This window comes from Theropithecus gelada, chromosome 6 (genome assembly GCF_003255815.1).
Source record: "Theropithecus gelada isolate Dixy chromosome 6, Tgel_1.0, whole genome shotgun sequence".
NCBI lineage: Eukaryota > Metazoa > Chordata > Mammalia > Primates > Cercopithecidae > Theropithecus > Theropithecus gelada.
This window is the reverse complement of record NC_037673.1, coordinates 31,361,944-31,380,608: the sequence shown is the minus strand read 5'-3', so window position 1 is coordinate 31,380,608 and position 18,665 is coordinate 31,361,944. Positions and strand designations below refer to the sequence as shown.

The 18,665-nt window shown below is 38.0% G+C and overlaps 1 protein-coding gene across 1 annotated transcript in view; it reads left to right on the top strand.

Annotated features, from left to right (window-relative positions):
• Positions 1 to 18,665, top strand: part of DROSHA (drosha ribonuclease III) — a 136,538-nt gene that overhangs the window by 54,971 nt on the left and 62,902 nt on the right. Inside the window, exons 16-19 of the mRNA XM_025388491.1 lie at positions 7,033 to 7,202; positions 11,446 to 11,570; positions 13,229 to 13,328; positions 15,467 to 15,574. Coding sequence (XP_025244276.1) covers positions 7,033 to 7,202; positions 11,446 to 11,570; positions 13,229 to 13,328; positions 15,467 to 15,574 — 503 coding nt within the window. The remainder of the gene's footprint in view (positions 1 to 7,032; positions 7,203 to 11,445; positions 11,571 to 13,228; positions 13,329 to 15,466; positions 15,575 to 18,665) is intronic.

The following is an 18,665-nucleotide window of genomic DNA, read 5'->3' as shown; positions in this document are numbered from 1 at the left end:
AAAGTAAAAACAGTGAACACTTCTTTCTGAACATGTGAAAATGAGTAAATGCTGTAAATGGCTTGATTTGTATTGTTTTAACTGCTGTGAGGAGAATTATGCTTTTTTTCTTCAAGTGGAATACTAAATATGTTACACAACTTCCTTTTTTTTTTTTTTTTAACTCAGATACTTCAGGCATTCTCTGTACTGTAAATGCTTTGCTTCATTCTTTGATACATACTTAGCATTTTATAGTATGGATAGACATTAATTTGTTTATAATTCCTATGGTGACGAATATTTTGGGGTTCTCCATTTTTTCCCCATTTCATATAAATGCTTCAGAAATAGTCTATGTCTATCCTGTTGCATTTGTTTGTTTCTGTAAGGTAGAGTTCTAGAAGTGAAATTACATGTTAAGGTAGTATGCACATTTTAAATTAAGAATGATGTTGGCCAAGTTTTCTCTAGAAAGGACATACCAATTTGTAATTCTGACCAACAGTATTCTTTCTGACCAACAGAAAGTACTCTTTTTCTATACACTTGCCAATACTGCATGTTATGAGTCTTTTTTTTTGAAACAGAGTCTGACTCTTATTGCCCAGGGTGGAGTGCAGTGGTGCCATCTCGGTTCACTGCAACCTCTGCCTCTCAGGTTCAAGCGATTCTCTTGCCTCAGCCTCCCAAGTTGCTGAGATTACAGGGACCTGCCACCATGCCTGGCTAATTTTTGCATTTTTAGTAAAGACAGGGTTTTGCCATGTTGGTCAGGCTGGTCTTGAACTCCTGACCTCAGGTCTGCCCGCCTTGGCCTCCTGAAGTGCTGGGATTAAAGGCATGAGCCATTATACCTGGCCAGGATGTTTCTAGTCTTTTACAGTTTAGTCCAAGCTTGTCCAACCTGCAACCCAGGGGCCACATATGGCCCAGGACGGCTTTGAATATGGCCCATCACAAATTCATGAACTTTCTTAAAACATTATGAGTTTTTTTGCGATTTTTCTTTTTAATCTCATCAGCTGTCGTTAGTGTATTTTATGTGTGACCCAAGACAATTCTTCCATTGTGGCCCAGGGAAGCTGAAAGATTGGACATTCCTGGTTTAGTCCATCTGATAAGCAAAAAGTCTGATGTTACTATTTGCATGTTTCTTGAACTTCTTTGAGAATGAGTAGCTTTCCACATTTTTCAAGTATTTTGTGGTCTTCTTATTCTTACTTGCTTTTTATTTATGTCGGTTTGTTATAATATCTAACTGAAAATTCGAGTTTTATAAGTCATCATCATATTTCTCTATTTCTTCAGTTTATCCATTTTGAAGATAGCTGTCCCAGTTGCTTTAAGCAATTTTAACCCAAAAGTAAGCTTGATAGTTTAAACCAAGGATTATTCAGTGCTGACCAGTTTACCAGAAACCAAATCATAGAGCAATCAGTTTATTGAGATTTAAAAATTTTTCTCAAAGTTTTGTTTCTTTCCTATCCAACTCTCTACCTTTGGCCGCAAAATAGTTGATATGAACTAGACTGAGTATAAGGTTTTATTCTGAGTGTAACTGGGGCAAAAGTAGGTCATAATTCAAGATAGTGAGATCACGCTTAGGGGAAAGCCTACTCATTGCTTATATTACTGCCCTAGTAAAGCATTGCAAATCCTGAATCAGTTTTGCAAATTGACTGTCTAGAAAATTGATTCTTTGAAATTGCCCCATTTGGAGCAGTAGTTCTCAGGTGTGTCTGGCAGGGGGCTGGGAGGTGGGAGAGTATTGCAAAATTTCCAGGAGGCAAGTGTAGTTTGCAAAACCATCTATTAGTACCACAACTTAATATACATTTGGAAAATTTAGAAAAGACCTGTTAATACATGTTTTAGAAAATAAGATTATTAGGATGTCTCGGCGGGAATATCCAGAAGACACAGAAATGCAGTCATACAGTTACTGTCAGTGTAGAGAAAGGGGATAATATTTTTGTATTTCTTAAAGTTGAGTACTATATAGTTGAGAAATACTCTTATAAGCAGCCATATACTTAATACAGATTCCCTAACAAATTATCCCCCTCCCCAAATAACCATATAAATAATCAAGCAATATAAACTGAGAGAATTGGGTCTCTAAGAAACAGTTTATAAAGTCTGTCAGTTCATTAATGACTGTCCAGATTCATTCCCTGAAACACAAACTCCAGTTCTTCCCGAATAATGAGCTGTTGTCACGGTTCCAGTCCCAGAGTTGGCGGAATTCCTGCTAACCTTAGCTTACCCGCTCTCATTTCTCATTTATATCATGTCCTATTTATTTCAGCCAACAAGATAAAAATTACTTCCTAGCCCTCAGTGACATGGCTCCATAAATCCCCAACATAAACAAGTGGCAAAGCAGACAAACCAAAAGAGCCAATTCATTAACGTTAGTGAATTCATGGCAGCCTGAGTGCAAGTGGCCAAGTTATTAGTCTGCTTTAGAAAGTCATTCCACAAATGTTTATGGAGTGTCTTTTTGCCAGGCTGAGTGTGAGAGATACAGCTCATGCCCTGCGGGCTCTGGCAGGAGTCTCTAATTTATGGATCTCCTCCTACTTTTCCATGGAAATTGAACCCCAAAACCAGACAGGGAGCAGAGTCTCAGTCCCCCTTCCTTGAGATACCTTTCACCTCAGGTTATCTGCCCTGAGTTTCTACTTTTTTACAGTGGTAAATAAAATCTCTTTTAAGGCTTAGTTGCCATTTAAAATATTTAGCAGGTTTCAACATGGATTTGTGGTTTCTCCTTCAGTGTTGTTAACTTTGCACCTGATGTGTGTATGTGTGTATTTTTAATTATGTCTAGTTTCTATGCTGCTATGTGACTCACTCCTGCCTCATCATTAGCGTTGCACCTAAATAAGAAGATGGATAACTGGCATTCATATAAGCACCTTGTGATCTTCTTTCTTTCTTTCTTTTTTTGATAGGGAGTCTCACTCTGTCACCCAGGCTGGAGTGCAGTGGCACAGTCTCGGCTTACAGCAACCTCTGCCTCCCAGGTTCAAGCGATTCTCCTGCCTCAGCCTCCTGGGTAGCTGGGATTACAGGAGTCCGCCACCATGACTGGCTGATTTTTGTATTTTTAGTAGACAGGGTTTTGCCATGTTGGCCAGCCTGCTCTTGAACTCCTGACCTTAGGTGATCCACCCACCTTGGCCTCCCAAAGTGCTGAGATTACAGGCATGAGCCACCCCACCCAGCCAGTGGCCTTATTTCTTAATCTAGTTATGCCTTTCCTGAATTGGACAGTATCTATGCTAATCATTTTCTACAGAATTGAAGCCTTTAAGGGAGTCTTGGTTTGTAGTCTTAAGTATTCCTCTCTCCCACTAGCTCTTTTAAAAGTCTTTTCACATTAAATTTGCTGTCCCCAGTCCATTTCCCTTTTATCTGAAGTGCCATGGAGTCAGGCAACTGTAAATGCATGCGTGGAGATTCTAGTGCTGTTTTATATACCTGGACCTGTGTATATTTACTCCCTCCATCATGCTCCTCTCCCCCCATGAAAATATGAATCTTTTTTCTAATCCTTACACAAAGCAACATTCTGCTCCTTCTTACGGTATTTTAGACCCCTATTGTGTCCTTAAAGTCCCTGGTACTCTTAAGTAATCTCACCAAGTATAGGCATTATAAGCCAAAAACTATTTTCCTCTTTCCTTAGTTCTTTGTGAACCTAGTTAGTGTGGTGATTCTTTCCAAGGTTCTCTAGGTTTCTTTTATTCCTGCTGTTCGGTGTGTATGCACGTGAAGTGTATAGGCAACGCATTCTAGCATTAGAATTTTCTCATCCACCTGTTCACCTCAGTCCCCTTAGAAGATTAGCGATTATCATGGACTCAGACTGAGAGACGGGTATTAGGGGTTTGCTGGGCTCCTTAGCAAAGAGAGGAACATTACTGATTGAGGAACACATGTCACATGCAGGTGGATTGGAGTATGTTTGTATTATTTTATTTTATGTTTTGAGACAGGATCTTACTATGTTCTCCAGGTTGGAGTGAAGTGGCACAGTCACGGCTCACTGCAGTCTCAACCTTCAGGGCTCAGGTGATCTTCCCACCTCAGCCTACTGAACAGATGGGACCACCGGCCATTGCCACCATGCTGGCTAATTTTTGTATTTTTTGTAGAGAGAGGTTTTGCCATGTTGCCCAGGCTGGCTTTGAACTCCTGAGCTTAGGGCAGTCTGCTTGCCTCAGCCTCCTGAAGTGCTGGGATTACAGGCATGAGCCACCATGCCCAGCTGGAAATGTGTTTTGAGACTGACTCAGAGAAATATGTCCCTATCCATGTTTCTTCGTTTGAACTATACTAACAAAAACACTATAGGCTGGTGGCTTAGACAACAAACACTTATTTCTCACAGCCCTGGAGGCTGGTAGTCTGAGATCAGGGTGTCATTGTGGTTGGGTTGTTGGTGAAGGTCCTATTACTGCTTCACAGCCAGCCATCTTCTCATATCCTCACCTGGTGGATAAAAGAGAGAGGAAGCAAGCTCTTTCATGTTCCTTCTTATAAGGTCTCTAATCCCATTTATGAGGGCTTTACCTTCATGACCTAATTACCTCCAAAGGCCACACCTCCTAATATCATTATACTGGGGGTTAAGATTTTAATATATGGCTGGGTGCCGTGGCTCACACCGTAATCCCAGCACCTTGGGAGGCTGAGGTGGGAGGGTCATTTGATCCCAGGAGTTGGAGAACAGCCTGGGCAACATAATTAGACCCTGTCTCTACAAAAAAATTTTAAAAGTAGCCAGGTATGGTGGGGTTCCAGCTACGCGGGATGCTGAGATGGGAGGATCGCCTGAGCCCAGGAGGTTGAGGCTGTGATGAGCCGTGATTGCACCACTGAACTCCAGCCTGCGTGACAGAGACCCTGAATCAAAAAGAAAGAAAAAAAAGGGTTTTAATATATGAAATTTGGGGGAACACAAACATTGAATCCATAACACTATGCAAATTTGCTTATTAATGATGACTTTTGTGTTTAAGGCGGTTGCTTTGTAATGAGGCATAAAAAAATGTCACTGCTGTGAATTAGTAGATAGAACATATCGTAATGTGGGTTGATGTATTTTGTGACTTTGTCATTTCTTGGACAATTATTATATATTTTTAGAAGCACAGTGTCTTTAGAACTTTGATTGAGAGAACTTTATTTTCCGAGTGTTATCTACAAAGATTCCTTTAGGAACCATTGTGATCTATCATTATTAGCCTATATGCTTCTTGAGCGCCTAGAGCTTGTGGCATTTTTTTCCCTAATGGTGCTGACATGGGACCACTCAGTGCCTGGCACATATGGTGAAAAACATGCTCCCATCTCAGAGTCAACTCCAGAGCTCTCAATGAGCTGTAAAGCTTTGTAAGATCTGACTTCCCTGCTGCCTCTCTCACATTCTTCTCACTTCACATCTTCCACAGTGGCTTCTTAGCAGTTTCTGGGCACAACAGTTCCACTCCACCTTAGGGCATTTGCTCTTTCTTCTCCTCTTCCAGACTGTTGCATGGTAGCCTCCCTTGCTCCTTTCAAGTTTTGCCTACATGAAACCTCTCAGAAGATTCCTTTCCTAACCATCCTTTTAGATACAACTCTAGTTCCTTGCCCTGTTTGATTCTTCTTTGTAGCACTCATCTCAACCCGATCTTTTATGTAGCTCTTTTTTATTGTCTCTTTCTACTGCAGTGTAAGCTTCAGGAAGGCAAGGCTTTGACTGTTTTCATCATTCCTGTGTTCTCAGGGCCTAGAACAGTGGCTGTTACGTAAAAGTCACTCAATAAATATTTGTTGAATGAATGAGTATTTGGATGAATGAATGAATGCATGCCTACATATATAGTGGCTGTAGAACAACAATGTGGTCTAGTTCCAGGGTAACATCTCAGTTGGAGTAACACAGCTCACATAGAGATGTTGATACCTACTCTCTTTTCTCTCAGACATGCAGTCTTGTTTAAGTTCTTAGCCCACAGCAATTCGCATTAAAATTGTTTAGTGCCTCAGACTCGAACTGGGTACACTAATTCCTCTGACCAAGGAGGACACTGTCTTTTGTGCCATCCCTTTGCTGCCATCTTGTGTTCTTGGTCCCTTTCTTTTTCCCTGAAGTGTTTGGTCCTGTACTACTGTTAATAGCATATCTCATGACCTGGGAGAGGGTAACGATTGTCCTCTTCAGGGCTCTTGTCCTTTGTTTGGGTGGGAGTAGGCAAAGAAAAGAGGTATCAAATGGTTGCCCATGTTGGTCCAGAAGTTAAGTCCAAAGAGAAGGCAGAAGCCTCTGACCCCACATTAATGCCCAAATGAAGTGGATGTCTTTGGTTCATTAAGTACTAGATTAATTGGCTTTTTCCAAGGTATTTGAATGATGCCCTTTGTTATTTTTATCCCCTGTACTTGGTGCTATATGCTTCTGTAGGCCTCAGAACACTTGGTATTTTTTCCATGTACTAACCCCATAATGATCTTCCATGATATTAGCACAGGCTCTGTTCATCATGGCAGGTGCAGCACATTAGCACCAAAAAATTAGACCATAATGCAACAATAGCTTATTGAAGACATTCATAAATATCTCACAAAAGCTTAGAATTTCCTTAAGATGGTAACATCACTTCTAAAGAGCTTTCATCTGTTACCTCAGAAAGAATGATAAAATATTTAAGACATAACATGGTTCTGTATATTATAAACTATGGTTCTTTATGTTAGGTGGTTTTAAATTTATTTAGATAGGCACCTTTTATATATTCATACCTCACAAATGGAGCCTTTTATCATTTATAATGTTGTTGTTGCCAATTTAGTAAATGAGATGCTTTATGAGCACAGTTCATCAATGAAACAAATGGCTTTCATATTATTTGGCACCTGGTTAAACAGTGTAAATTTTACATTACCTTTTTGTACGTGCTCTTTTTCCTCCGTTGTCTTGTTCTTTCCTTATTCAGTTGTTGATTTGCTGTAAGTTGAGTAGCCTTATTTTTCCCCTTCTGTCCACTCCCACCCAAGATGGAGGAAAGGAAGTGCTGTCCATGCACCAGATTCTCCTGTACTTGTTAAGGTGCAGCAAAGCCCTGGTGCCCGAGGAGGAGATTGCCAATATGCTTCAGTGGGAGGAGCTGGAGTGGCAGAAATATGCAGAAGAATGCAAAGGCATGATTGTTACCAACCCTGGGACGGTATGTTCTGGTATCTGTATATTCAGAGGCTGGAGTACCTTCTTTTCCAGATCTGAATGTTTCATGAAAACAGTAACAGCACATTTTAAAAGTTTTAGGTACTCACTGCTTCTTGTCCTTGGATAATTTTTTCTATAACCATAAATAAGAAAATATTACTAAATTAGGTGAATTACTAAATTTTTTATAATTCTACTGCATTATAAGCTTCAGGAAGGCAAGGCTTTGGCTGTTTCCATCATTGCTGTGTTCTCAGGTCCTAGAACAGTGGCTGTTACATAAAAGGCACTCAATAAATATTTGTTGCATGAATGAATATTTGGATGAATGAGTGAATGCATGCCTGTGTATATAGTGGCCATAGAACAGTAATGTGGTTATTATAAATTATAATAAAAATTTATAAAAATTTTATTATAAATTAATAAAAAATTATAAAATTTTTTATAATTACTAAATTCACCTAATTTAGTAAATGTATTCTACCTGAAGATAGGTACATTTTTCTGCATGTTGCAGATTGCTTTCCAGAAGGGCTGTAAAATTTGTATTCTGGGAGCGTATGAGAGCAACCATATCTTCATGCTGGTTATACTAAGGGAATTTGATGGGGGTGGGGCGGGAAACTACTTAGTTCAGTTTTGTATTTATTTTGATTTCTAAATGTTTATTGCCCATTCATGTTTTCTTTTGATACTTGCCTATTAATATCCTTTGAACCTTTTTGTAGTATTCTTTTTTATTGATCCTTCACCATAATTATTATAAATATTTTCCATTTCTTTGGGTGCTAATTTTTTGTTTTAAAATTAGCTTTTAATGTTCAATTTTAGAAGTAAAAAATGTAAATATTAAAAGGAGATAATGAAAAGAAAACTAGTTCTTATATAAAGACATAACATTTTCTTTATATAAGACAATTTTTTTCCTTCTAAAATAGTGTTACTGTTTCATAAAATAGTTACATATTGGCATAAGGATAAAATTTTATAGAAATGAAGAATTAAAATTTTCCATGAAAATAAATGGAATAATCTATTTAACAAAGCTGTTGTTTTCTAAAAAGCTGCCAATTGCTTAATAGCTTTGATTCATAAACTAAAAACTCTGGATCAACTTTTTGTAGCATGACAGTAACATCTGCACAAACAAAATGTTGCTATTTGCAAATAAAACATTCTGGCTAGTATGGGTTCTTTTAAACAAATCCAGAAAGTAAAGTTGTTTAATAAAAATATGTTTAAACATAAAACTTGTTTAAAACCAAAAATTCATATAATTTTTACTGTTATACTGTTAAGCCACATAATTATTAACTTTAAAAGAAATATGGAAGTAATAACATTCTCAGAGTAAGACTGTGAATTCTATTTTTATTCTTAAAACAGTTGTATATATTGATATTCCCTCTGTCATTTTTCATGCTGAGTCAGAGGATGGGGTGATGGTGGTGGGAGATGTCCAGTTTCAGCTGGGTGGTTCCACTTAGAGAGTTCCATGTTCTGTGGTAGACACTGCGGGAGCACGTTCACCCTGGGCTTCCTTCCATGGTATAGTTACGTTTTCCTGAAATCTAGAATCAGCTGGAGAGTTTAAAAAAAAACTTAAGGATACCCTGGCTTAAGGATATACCTACCCTATATGCTCCAGGCAGTGAGGTCTAGTTTTCTGTAGTTAAAAAAAAATCCTCAAACAGTTTGATTTTCTCGTCGCTTGTTTTTGAGCCAGTGACCTAGATGAAGTTTATGATCACCATGATCATCATTCAACTAATTTGCTGAGGGACTATTATATGAGCCAGGTGCTAGGGACGTTATATATTAGGTTGTTATATACCTAAGGTATATATACCTGAAGGTATATTACAAGTAATGGGAGAAACCGCAACTACTTTTGCACCAAACTAATGTATGATGCTTGCCCAGGTGAAAACCCAAAGACCACTAACATATGAAGGGAGTCTTTGATGAGTGGTTGAGCCTATGGACCCATCAGGAAAGACTCTCATTTTAGGAGAGATCACTGGGATAGGCTTGCCGGGGGTGCTTCCTAAACAGTAAGATCTCTGAGGAATTGAGAAATTGTAGAAATTATTGGCATGATTAACCGTTAATACTTGAGATGCTGTAAAGCCAGTATTAAAAACATGAAGTCAGACCTAGTCAGTATGAAAGATTTATATTGGAAGTTTTGGTGTCAGGCTTAGGAATGTGTTGAAGTTAATTATTTTATAGTATTTATCTAAAGATATGCTTAAAGGAGGAAAAAAAAATCTGAGAACTCAGTATTATGAAAATATCCTACTGAGAAGTGTGCAAGTTACTCATATGACAAGGGAGACACCACAGTACGTTTCATCCTCTGTAGGACTTGCTTTGAAAGATTGCTTAATGGCAAGAATATTGGAAAATTTATTAAATTTTTCAAGCCATTATGGTCACACTAAATACTTTATTGCTACAGAACTTAAAATAATTAATCTTCCAAGGAATACTTTTGTCATTAGTGAGAATGTTTTTTATTCTTACACAAAGATGGTATAATAAATGTTATAGGGTATGGCCGAAGTCTAGAATATATTTCATTTCCTGCTCCCCCAACCCCTGCCATAAATTTAGAGATACTATACATATTTTAAATCACTGTTTCCTCTGTTGGTACCATGGCATAGTGTTTAAAATCACAGAAACATGAATAATTCAATAGCATTCTATTCCACAGTTCCCCTTCTAAAAATGTATCCTGCTGTTTTGTTGTACAAAATAATGAAAGCAATTCTTTGACCTAGCACATTGCTACTGTTGATGGGCATTTAATTAATTTTATATTAGGTTACATGTGAATAAAATATTTTCGATTTTCAAATTTTGAGAGCAGAGACCAACTTTCAAGAAGCTAGTGAAATTTTGACTATTAAATGACACTTAAAAAGTTTGAGGTTTTTTTTTTTTTTTTTGAGACAGAGTCTCACTCTGTTGCCCAGGCTGGAGTGTAGTGGCGCAATCGCAGCTCACCACAACCTCAACCTCTGCCTCCTGGGTTCAAGTGCTTCTCCTGCCTCAGCCTCCTGAGTAGCTGGGACTACAGGTGTGCGCCACTATGCCCGACTAATTTTTGTATTTTTAGTAGAGACAGGGTTTCACTGTGTTGGCCAGGCTGGTCTTGAACTCCTGACCTCATGATCCACCTGCCTTGGCCTCCCAAAGGTTTGAGTGTTTTAAGTAATGTGGATGAATTCACCCAAGTTTATCCCCTTTGTCACCTCGTTGAATATTTGTCAGATGGCTGGCTGGTGTCACAGTTGCAGGTAGAGTGACCAGCTTGTCCCAGTTGCTGAGAGATTTCCTGATTTTAGCATTGAAATTCCTCTGTCCCAGAGAAACCAGGCAGCCACCCAGACTCTAGTTGTTGGGCATTGTTGTGGGACAGAATGAAGATTATTGGCCTCTGTGTGAATCAGTTTTACAGCCTCAGCCTCCAAAGCAACTGAGCCACAGCCTCTACGGTGTGCTAGTAAAAATTGAGTCTCTAATTGAGACTGTCCTGAGAGATGATTATAAGGAGGTTGCTGAAACCTATTCTCTGTGATTTTACCATCTTTTCATAAATTTAAGCTTTCAAGATGAAAGCCATTTCACAAATGATCCAGAAGGAATGAGCCATTCACTTCTTCCTTTATTAGACATGAAGAAAAAAATATGAGGCTCTCTGTTAAAATACACAAATGTCCTACATGGACATAATAAGAGAAGCTTAACTATTTGGCCTTTGCACCACTGTACTATCTAACTTAAAGATGTAGAATTAAAGGAATACATAAGATCCACTGAGAAAAAGTGGGGGGAAAAACTTAAATAGAGGCAATCCTGAAATGTGAAATGAAAGCAGAACAGGCTCTGCCTGTGATGTGGAATCCTTCCCCTGTGCCTTCGGAGAGGTTAAGGAAAAGTTATATCTGACTAGGTGTCCTTTTAAAAGTTTAATTTTTAAAGGTTTCTATGTAGACTGCAAAAAAGGACAAAATCATTGTTCATTATGCCAAATGGCATAGGCTCATTTACAGGGATGACATTATAGTTTTTAGATAGTAGAGCTGCTGTAATTAAAGGGTTTTAAATGACCTTTTCCCTTTGGGGACAAGGCTTTCCTAGAAAAAAGTCCAATTTATTCCTTCCCTACTTAGGTTAAAGTCAATACATAAAGACTTCTTATGGGAATAAATGGCTTTGATTTTTCTCTCTAGAAACCAAGCTCTGTCCGTATCGATCAACTGGATCGTGAACAGTTCAACCCTGATGTGATTACTTTTCCGATTATCGTCCACTTTGGGATACGCCCTGCACAGTTGAGTTATGCAGGAGACCCACAGTAAGATATTTCTCAGTGTTTGTCTTAGCCAATTTCACCTTCTACTAACAGCTGAATTAGCAGAGAAATACCCTGTAGTGGATGTTTCCTTTTCAAAAATTAAGACCTGAAATGAGCCATGCTTCCAGTTTAGATTACCCAAATGAAACAATTTTGGTAGCTCCTGAAGAATTATTTTCTCTACATATTTGAGTGCAAGAAACTATTATTCAACAGAATATTTTTGGCAAACTTGATCAACATAAGTCCTTGTATGTTTTTAAACTTTAAGGAACTTTTTCCTTATTCATCCTTATAATAATAATAATTATTTTTTATTTTTTCAGTGCCCTCTAGAGGAAAGTAGCACATATTGGTTCCTAGCACTGCCGAATTTATGCAGAGTTCTCTTTTTGGGGGCATCTTAAGAGTTCAAGATCACATGCAAAGTCAAGGTTGTGTTGGAAGTAGGAGCCGTGACTTCTGACTCTTAGAATTGATGTAACTTTCCACATTTTGATTTTTCCAACTGGCATGTTAGTGTTGTCTGGGAGAAGATTCAGGATGTGTGGGAATGGAGATATTACCATTAGATTCTTTGGGACTGTTTGGATTTCCTACCTTGCTAAATACACAAACAGCTTCCTGACTTAATTTTTTTTTTAAAAAAAGGATTCATAGTGGGAGAAAAGGGCATGGGAGATTTTCAATTCATAAATACAGTTCTGGCTGACATATATTAGAAGAGGCTAAAGGGTTTTGTTCTTTTTTTTCCCCCTTTGGATAAAAGTATGAAGCAGTGAACCAGGCACTGTGTAAGTACTTCTTTCTTTCCTCCATTCTTTAAAAAAAAAAAAAAAAAAAAGTTTTCAAAAAAGGAGAGGCCCAGCTAAGGCCAAGAAAGGAGCAGTTTTAATACGACAGAAAATCTTTGGAAAATCCCTTCTTGTTAGAAAAATGTTAGTAGAATGTGATGAGGCTCTCGTGGACTCTCAGATGGCAGGACTGTGAATTGATAAAGGACTGCATATTCGCTTCATTTCCAGGACGCTTTGACAGTATCCTTTACACCGGTCTAGGTTATAACTTATTTGGCTACAACAAATATGCTTATATTGTCATGGTAAATACAAATTGGTATACACCATTAGTCTTTTACCCTCTCCAGTAGAAAAATGGATATAGCTATGTAGCTTGGGTTTTGGCACAAATGGAGTTCTCTATTCTAATACTCTTCAACTCTTATATTTGGTATAAGTAGTTCAGCAACTGACAGGCTCCCTATTAAAGAAGGGGTCTGTCAATAAATATCAGAAAGTATATATTTAAATAAAATCTGTTATTTTCAAGAGGTAACAGTGAGAAACAGGATGATTCCATTGGTTGAGGTGTTTTTGTGTCTTTGGAATTCTTTCCAGAGATTCGTTCATATAGTCACACCTCATTTCCAACCAAAATAAGCAATAATCAACTTAATCACCAGGTTCCAGTTGACTTTTGTCCATCCCGACTCTCAACCTCAAAGTCATAACCTTCCTTAGAATGACAGCTTTCTGCCATTAAGAATAATCAAAAGAATGTAATGTATGATTTGAAGAGGCCTCTTAAAATAACTGAGTTTGTTGCACTTTAGATTTACCTTCTGTTTACCTGAGATGTTTGCCTGTCCTTTTCCTTAGGTACCAAAAACTGTGGAAGAGTTATGTGAAACTTCGCCACCTCCTAGCAAATAGTCCCAAAGTCAAACAAACTGATAAACAGAAGCTGGCACAGAGGGAGGTCTGTATCAAACTCCATTCCTAGGTGATTAATGATGATGTGGTTCAGGTGTATTTCATGATTGTTGTATCACACTGTACTTCTGGTACAAGATGGAAAAATATGTTTAAAAAAAATATCATGCTTTACCCTCCTCCCCACATTATTATACCAATTGATTTAAAGAAATCTTTTAGTATTTAAGGGAGCCTTTTTATCCCTGTATTAGTCTGTTTTGCATTCCTCTAAAGGAATACCTGAGACTCGGTAATTTATAAAGAAAAGAGGTTTATTTGGTGCACGTTTCTGCAGGCTGTACAAGAAGTGTGGCACCAGCATCTGCTTGGCTTCTGGGTTGTCCTCAGGATGCTTTTAGTCATGGTAGAAGGTGGATGGGGAGCAGGCACATCATATGACAGAAGAGGGAGCAAGAGAGGGAGGAGGGAGGTCCCAGACTCTCTTTAACAAGCAGATCTCACATAACTCATTACCATGGGGAAGGCACCAAGCTATTCATGAGGGATCTACCCATGATGCAAAAACCTCCCACCAGGTCCCATCTCTCACATTGGGTATCATATTTCAATGTGAAATTTGGAGGTGCCAAAACATCCTATCTATCTCAGCTCCTAAAATGCCAGTTTCTTAATGGATTATTACCATTGGGAATCAAACATATCTTTTATAGATATTAAAGCTTAAATTTGATGAATCAGCCTTTTATCTTTAATTTGGTTGCACATTATACAACATTGGGCCTTACTCAGATTTCTTGGTCTTAAAGTTGGAAAAGATTGTCTTCCATTGGTCTGCCAGTTTAGCATGGTAAACTTATTTTGTAAGGTTTCATATCCCAAATTCCATATTTCCTTACTAATGGGTAGTAGTATCCCTGTAATCCAGGATAACTTATGTTTTAGTTTTAATTACAAGAAAAAATGGTTTCAGTATCAACATAGATTTTTGTCTCAGAAGTTTTATTCTGCTGGGGTTGTGTAAGAGCAAAGCTTTGAAGGTGGAAAAAGTGTTTGAATTCTGGCTTTGTCACTTACTGTGATTTAAGCCAGTCAGCCTGTTTATAAAGGAGGGAACTAAGGTTGAGAGGCTGACTGAAATGTTCCTCCGTTGCTGCACTCAACAAAAAAGGTAGTTCCACAAAATACGCCGTTTAACGGGCCTCTTGTGGTATTTGACCTGTAAAAGGAACTTAATCAATAGTGAGGGTAGGGGGTGGTTCCTATTGTTATGAATTCCTATGAGATTTTGATTCAATTACATGCATACAAATATACAATTATTTTTACAATTATTCAAAGGACCGTGAAAGGGAAGAGTTAGTTCCTGATCATGTCTCACAGGTGACATTTTGGATCGTAGTCTTTTTTTGTATAAAATATGCCCTTACAGCAAGGGTTTTTATAAGGGATTTGCAAGTTAGAAGGCAACTGTTAGAATTATGTGGGTTTCAGGTTAATTTGCTGATTGTGTGGCCGGGCGCGGTGGCTCATGCCTGTAATCCCAGCACTTTGGGAGGCCGAGGTGGGCAGATCACGAGGTCAGGAGATCGAGACCATCCTGGCGAACACGGTGAAACCCCGTCTCTACTAAAAATACAAAAAATTAGCTGGGCGTGGTGCCGGGCGCCTGTAGTCCCAGCTACTCGGGAGGCTGAGGCAGGAGAATGGCGTGAACCTGGGAGGTAGAGGTTGCAGTGAGCTGAGATCGTGCCACTGCACTCCAGCCTGGGCGAGAGAGCCAGACTTTGTCTCAAAAAAAAAGAATTTACTGATTGTCTTTCTTAGATGTAAATACTTAACATGAGGCATGATAAAAATTTTACATGCTGATTTCAAATCCCAAACCACATTTTGCTTCCTTTATCAATGAAAGGGCATATTTTTTTCAAAAATACCAGAATGGTAGATTTGGTTTAGATTTTTTCTTATCTAGTTGCCAAGAAAGGCTGGGCTGCGTTATACCCCAAGCTCTGAGCATTCTAGCCTCCATTTTAAAGAAAATACTGTAATTTTATATGAAGAGGTTTGAGTATCTGAATGTAAGGGTAGTAGTAAATGAATCCAACTTATTTTCTAATGCTTGATGTTTGGCTTACTATTGCTATATAGCAGTTGTGTTACTCATAATGAATTGTTTTCTAGGAAGCACTCCAAAAAATACGGCAGAAGAACACAATGAGACGAGAAGTAACAGTGGAGCTAAGTAGCCAAGGATTCTGGAAAACTGGCATCCGTTCTGATGTCTGTCAGGTGGGGACACTTCTGAGGACACAGTTATGCCCATACTTTTCTTCCTTTAACACAAATCTGGTACTGAGGGTTTCTTAATTGAGAATGTTCTGTAGAAAATACTACCTTGAGGCTAAATGGAATACCAACTATAAATTGTTTTCTATTATTTGGATTTTGTTTTCATTGTCTGTTTTGACACTGGTATGTGTGTGTATGTTGTGCTTGTAGGTATTGGGGCGGGGAGAAGCTTACTTAGTAGTGTTCAGTTCAGTATCTTCTCTTTGGATGAAGGTAAATCTGTCCTTCTCATGCATCTGCTCATGCATCTGCCTGTTTGCAGCACATGTATAGGTGCTTGTACAAAAGAGATAATCCAGCAGCCCTACAAGCAGACTCCTGAAGTGTATGTTTTCTAGACCGATGACTCAAATTTATGTTGCAATTTATATTGCAGAGAACTGAAGGCATTAATGAACAGAATCAGTGTATACTTCATATTTGAACCAAATGATAATATATTTTCTTTGGGTGAACTCAATAGAATAACATTTCTGCTATATGTAACTGACTGACTAATAAGCATTTTTGTTTTTCCTATGGGTGGAATTTATATGTGATTAAAGATCCCCCAAACCAGCACATTCTGTTTTTTCACTTGATTCTTTTGTCACAATTGATATTGGATGAAGTCCATGAGAATTACAGTAAAGGAAATGAGTACACAGGCTACGGTCAGGTAATGCAGTTTGCTGTGTTCATCCTTTTGGAAGAATACTTCCAGGCTTCTATTTATTTGTTTCGATGGTAGCATGTGTTACAGTAAGTTCAAGCAGCTTACTCTTAGCTTCCTCTTAGTGTTCATTTCATCATAATGAATTTTTAAAAAAATCAGTTTGGCATTTAATTATTATATTGACTAGCAGAGTTTAAAAGTATTGCTACACAATTTACTAAGTGATATCCAAAGCTAACTATTTTTGCATTAAGATGAACTGCTATTGGTGTAATATTGCCAGATATTTTCAGGGTAATCATCTACAGTGGTAACCAGCTGTTTTCATCAGGTCCACAGTTATTTTACCAATTGACAAATATCTTATGACTGTCAGTACTTTTAGATGAATATTTTACTTCCATTGATTCTCTCTCAGGGCCGTTTGAAGCTGTATCACCCGGTTTTTCTATTTGTCAGTGTTTCCCCAAAACCAACATAATGTCATCCTAAGGTAGACATCATCAGAACAGTGAGCAGAATCCTAGACAGTTTGCTCCACATTTGATGATCTCAGTGATAAATCAGAGTTGATTATCTAAGAGATCATAAAATTGTTGAGCATTAAGAACTAGACGGTACCTTCCAGACCTTCTAGTTAGTAGTTTTGAACTTGTGTTTTTGGTTAACTTCAAAGTAATTTTTTTCATACAAAACCCTTTTAGAGCCATTATTTGTAAAAAGATAAAGAGTAACTGCCTGATTGACTAGTGGGAGGTGGGAGTGGAGAGAGTATCCTGTTTTACTTGATTTCTCCCCCACCTCCTGTAGCAGTCCCTAAGGCCACTGAATACAGTATCTTTTTCTTTTTCTGAAGCTTTGAGCCTTTTTTTTTTCTTTTTGTAAAGCAAACAAGAGTGCTGAATTATCTGTTGCAGTACAGTTTTGTATTCTTCAGCTATGTCACAAATGTCTTCCTCTACCCTCAGCTAGATGAGAAGCAGCTGGAGGAGTAAGTGATCTTGTCTCTTGCTGTGTGATATGCTATATTCTGTTTCGAGGTTGGTAGGTAAAAGGACTCAGTCAGTTTCCTTGCCTAACTGGTGGAAGAAAAGGGATCCTGATTAAACCCCTGCGAAGGTGAATGCTTTATGATCTAATAATCATTCCTCCCTCTGTAGAACTCTCACTCTTCCAGAGAGAACTGCCATCTGTTTAGAAGCCATGCTTCCATTCTCTGGTCCTCCGAATGGAAGTCTTTTTCAGATTTTGATAAAATTACCCTCATATGTAAATGACTTGATTAAAAAAATGTGAATTGTTGCCTCTAAGTTCATATACTGAATACAGAAGGAATTGCTTTATGGTTTGAAAAGAAATATGTCTGCATATAAATAAATGAAAATGAGCCAGCAGGCTACCTGAGAAGTCCATAGAAGTGGAAGAGAAAGAAATCTTACACAGTGGCAACATGGGGGCTGAGAGTGAACTATTAAAACCAAAAAACCTTGTGCTTTGGTGAAATAGTTCCTTACACACCAAAATCAAATTATCCTGAAGGCATTCTGTAGCTCTCAAGGTGAGATGAACAGTTGAAGTATCTGTTTATTTTGACATATTAAATATTATTTCACCATCAGTGAATATTCTTGGGGTTGTGAAAGTAAATTGTTACCTGCATTGGGCTTAAAACATCAACATATGGAAATTTGGAGGTGTTCATCAACTCATTCATGACATGGGAGCAACCTAGTTCAAACTTTAAATACCAAAAAAAAAAAAAAAAAAAAAAAAAAAAAAACCCTACAGTAAGGTTCAGGGGAAGATACCAAAAGTAAACTAGTGTAGTTGACTTTTGGCTCAAAATAAGTATTTTTGCAATGAATATTTTCATTACATTTATTTACATCTTTCCTTGTTCTGTAATTGTTTTGAAGTGGTAACTCTTTTTATGAATATGGGAATTAATAAAGCACTGACTCTGTAAGCCATGGGCTCCATGGTGAAGCCTTCAGTGCTAGTAATTTGAAACTCCCTTGACTCTTCTCACTGAGCTTTCTCTTAGTCGGTCCTATTGCATATTAACGGTCAGAAAGTCTTCCTTTCTACTGATACATCTTACAGAAAACCTTTGACAAGTGGAGAACCTCTGGGTACATTTTAACTAAGAGTTTTTGCCACAGATGATACGTTAGCTCTTCCTGGAATTTTTATGTTTTAAAATTCTCAGGTATTTTACATGCATCACACAAAGGTTCTGAACAGTTGCCCTTAAATTATTGATGTTTGCCATACATTTTGTTTGAATTTTTTTAACCTTGAAATTCCTTCAGTGAACAATGAAGGCAGCAAAGCCATTCCCCCTAGTTTTCTTGTAAAGAAATCAGACAAAATGTT